Below are 4111 nucleotides of genomic sequence, written 5' to 3'. Positions count from 1 at the left end.
GACAATTAGAGGATGAGATCACCGCAGAAAATGACTTACGCTACACATAAAATATAAACCGTAGCAAACATTGTGTTGATAAGTTTAAGCCATAACAGGGATACCCTCTCATCTCAGCTCAATACAACTGATAGCATCCAGCCTACAACTTTAGATTTTGTGGAAAAGAAATTTCAGTACTTGTTCTGCATTTGCAGTATGTCTAGAATTTCACACTTTGACTGGTGCAAAATGGACTATTTCTACTTATGTGACAGAAACAGGATGTTGGCAGGAGAATTGTAAAAAGTGTGTCTCAAAGCATTCAGTCTCATATGTTCATCACTTATTCATCATCGCAGTTTCAGTGAAGAAGTAATTCCTGCTGGACCACGATCAATGGAAAATACAATGAATGTGGAAAGAGTAATTTAAGAAAAACAATGAGCAAAAAAACAAAACAATGTACTCTAGTACCTTCAGTGTAACTTTAGTTAATGTGTAACTGTCCCAACTCAAATGGTTTCCCTGATGACTCCCTAGATTATTTCCCAAATGACCCACAATAACCATGCGCCAATCACAACAATAAAGCAACTGTATGTCTCTTTAGTGATTTGTATATATATGGAAATGATTTATTTAAAATGGTGAGCCATGTTTTCTCAACTGCACCACACCCACCACCACAGTGCATAGTTGAACAGAAAGGTCTCAGTGTCTTCATGGAGCAGTTCCAACCGCACAGAGGGACAAGGTACTGCATGATTACAGTAACTGTATAATAGCAGCAGGTAGTTGTATTGCATGCACATCTTTGCTATAGTTCAGGATGGCCTATACACTAGACCTGTGTGATATTTGCCTGTACAAATACACTTGACCTGACCACAAAACACAAACTTCTTTCACTTTCATAAATGTGTCACAAGCATTGTTAAGTAGTTTGAGTAGAGATTTTTTTTTTATATATAAATCATTTATCACAAAGTATTTTAGTTATACAGGTACTCCAATATTTGTTGATGTGGGTACACAACACATGTTAAACATAGTAATGATCAAAACAGTTGATCTACATGAGGCAAAGTCATGTTCTGTTTGGACATACAGTCCCTTGAGATACGTGACTTAAGCATACATAGATCTACCATACATAACAAATGTAAAATATGATGTAAATGTAAAAAATATATTTCACTAATATAATAGGAAACTATACAAGCTCTCGCTTACCTAATTTAAATATGAACTGGAAACCCTACGTCATACCATTTCATTGTGTAGATGGAACTTGAGCAACACAGAAGATTCACATTAAACGCAACATTAGCAGGAAGCCAGACATTCAGTGCACTGGATCACTGCAGAGACAGCAGACCGGCAGACATCTTCAGATTTTAAGGTGAGAAATTCATGATTGCTTTGTTTTAAAATAGGGGCTTTTATTTGCCTTACATCTAATATAAAAATACTAGAATATATAAATTATATAAATAAATATATATATATATAAATATATAGTGTATCTGAAATCCCTTTGAGTTTTTTTATTGTATGTGTTATCAATGTTAAATTCTTGGCTGTCTAACATTACTAATATGCTTTATTGTATGCAATGTTTTACTGTTTGATTCATAATCTATATGCAGAATTCAGCCGATACATACAATACCTAATAATGGCTAATGAGAATGTATTTGTGCTTGGCAGACAATGTATTTCAGTTGTATATGACATTACAATCAATTATCCTAAAACTGCAGAAAAAAACCTTGAAAAAGATCTTGTACTTAAAACGGCTCACAAAAACATAATGGAACGAGGTCTTTGTTCAAATGGAAGTGGTATGTCTAGATATCTAGACCACATTTAACTTCCCTTTTCACCTGTGACACTATTGTAACCACAAAGAGGGGTGGGGAGGATTGGGTTTCTGTATGAGTTTAGCTTTCCGGCAGCACATTAAAGAGAAGCTAACCTTCTTTCTGAATCCTGTTAGTTGACAGAATGCTGATGAACCACACAAACCACACAGAGGATGACCTCTTCTCCTGCTACGGTCCTTCAGTCGTTGGTTACCGGTACTTTGCGGTGCTGTGGGGATGTGTTGTGACCATCACTGGTACGGTGGGGAACCTGATGACCATTCTGGCCTTCGCCTTAGACCCACGTCTGAGGACTCGCTTCAATGTGCTCATCGTCAACCTGGCCTCAGCTGATCTCCTGTACTGCACCATATTGCAGCCCATATCAGTTGACTCTTATCTACACCTCAGGTGGCGCAGTGGTCAGCTCTGGTGCAGTATCTTCGGCCTGCTCCTCTTCCTCTCCAACTCTGTCTCCATTATCACCCTCTGCATGGTAGCAGTAGGCCGATATCTCCTGGTCACAAAAAGGGCCGTGTTTGACCGTGTCTTCTCTAACCGTGGTCTTATTTCACTCCTGATCTCAGCCTGGGCACTGGGCCTGGCCAGCTTTGGCCCACTTTGGCCTGTTTATGTGTTCGTGCCACAGGTGTGCACATGCAGCTTCCATCGCACCAGGGGTCGTCCCTACAGCACCATCCTGCTCTTTTTCTACTTCTTTGTTGGTTTGGGCTGTGTTGGTGTTTTCTACCTCCTCATCTACAAACGTGTCCAGATTGCCTCACAAGCTCTGCTCCGCTACAGGCCAAGCCGCCGGTCCTCCAGAAAGAAACCAGCTTCTTCAGCACAAGAGACTGATGATAGTGGTGTAGAGAGTGGCATGGCAAAGACATGTAGCTGTGAGATAAGCAGCCAGGCGGATCTAGACAAAAATACGGATGAGATAACTTGTGAAAAATCCTCCGAATCTGTCCAGAGGTCTGCCATGCCCCCAAGTTCATCAGCAATCAAGTCTCCCCCTGATATCATCCCAGCAGCACCTTTATCCACACCTGCTTCCACCACTGCAGCGCCCTCCTCCCACTCAGGAACTTCAGGAGATGATGACGAATTTAAGCGTGTGACACGCATGTGCTTCATTGTTTTTCTGTGTTTTGTGTTCTGCTTTGTCCCCTTCCTGTTGCTCAACATAGCCGACAAACATAACCGCGCCCCGCAGATACTGCACATGTTCTGTGCAAACCTCACCTGGCTGAACAGCTGCATCAACCCTGTGCTCTACGCTGTCATGAACCGACAGTTTCGACAGGCCTACCATGTGTTGCTTAACAGGGCTGTTGCACCATTTAGCTGCCTCTGGACCTGGTGGTCACCTCTGAGATCCTAAAGTGGGGCTTAAATTTGCTTAACGTAAACCCAGTTTGATATTATTCTCTTGAAGCAACACAGCCATAGGGCAGCTTACATTCCACCACTATCAACTTTTGGTATCGGATACTATTGTTTTAATAAATAACAATTTAGTATATTTATATCTATGTATTTATTTGTTATATTTTGTTTTACAAAGTTAGGAAAGCAATGTTTAAGTCAAGTCCGATGTTGCCTTACACAGGCTGTAAAAGAATGATCCCAGTCCCTTCCACACAGTGAGGCATACAGCTTAATAATTAAGCACTGGTATCAGTATCGATAGCTGTATCGGGAATGGAAAAGTCAGATTAATGATCTCTAGTTAAGTTGAATTACCAAAATTCCAGGCTCCATTATTTCACAACCTTCATGTTTTACTTTGTGTTTTTTTACAGTAATGTACAAGATTACATTATGTGTTTGTTATGTATGGAATAAATTATATTTTGTAATACATAATCCCCACAGGTGCATTCAGAATGTTGAATTAGCCAATGTGTCATCACCACATAGGCGTCTATTAAGAGAAACCAATGTTACAAAATCAGCACAGGATATTCCTCTGTAACACAACATGCCTCATGTCAGTAATTCAGGAACTACTGACTGTGTCTCAACTCTGTATTTCCCCTTAAATGCTGACAGTACAAGACTGACGATGAATAGTGTTCAGGTGATCTGGTCTTTAGTGTGGCATGTGGGTGTTCAGGTGATCTGGTCTTTAGTGTGGCATGTCGGTGGAGTGTGCTTGTGTTTGCATGTTTGAGTTGTGTCAAGGCATTCACTTATTGACGATACTGAGAAAGGCAAATAACATTCATACTCATGTCCACACTCCACCCTCATGAGGT

At 40.5% G+C, this 4111-nt stretch overlaps 1 protein-coding gene across 1 annotated transcript; it reads left to right on the top strand.

Annotated features, from left to right (window-relative positions):
* Positions 1 to 1349: 1349 nt before the first annotated feature.
* gpr84 (G protein-coupled receptor 84) lies at positions 1350 to 3370 on the top strand. Its single transcript, XM_031854192.1, has 2 exons — positions 1350 to 1384; positions 1982 to 3370. Exon 2 carries the CDS (start codon positions 1990 to 1992, stop codon positions 3232 to 3234), a length of 1245 nt encoding a protein of 414 aa, XP_031710052.1. The 5' UTR covers positions 1350 to 1384; positions 1982 to 1989; the 3' UTR covers positions 3235 to 3370.
* Positions 3371 to 4111: the final 741 nt, after the last annotated feature.

The sequence above is a fragment of the Anarrhichthys ocellatus genome, unplaced genomic scaffold, assembly GCF_004355925.1.
Source record: "Anarrhichthys ocellatus isolate YVR2014 unplaced genomic scaffold, GSC_Weel_1.0 scaffold1, whole genome shotgun sequence".
Taxonomy (NCBI): Eukaryota; Metazoa; Chordata; class Actinopteri; order Perciformes; family Anarhichadidae; genus Anarrhichthys; species Anarrhichthys ocellatus.
Note: the sequence above shows the minus strand (reverse complement) of the source record. Positions and strands in the feature narration are given on the sequence as shown.

Bases quoted from the DNA above. Each gene is read 5' to 3' on its own strand.
- gpr84 (XM_031854192.1), top strand. From the start codon at position 1,990: ATGCTGATGAACCACACAAACCACACAGAGGATGACCTCTTCTCCTGC.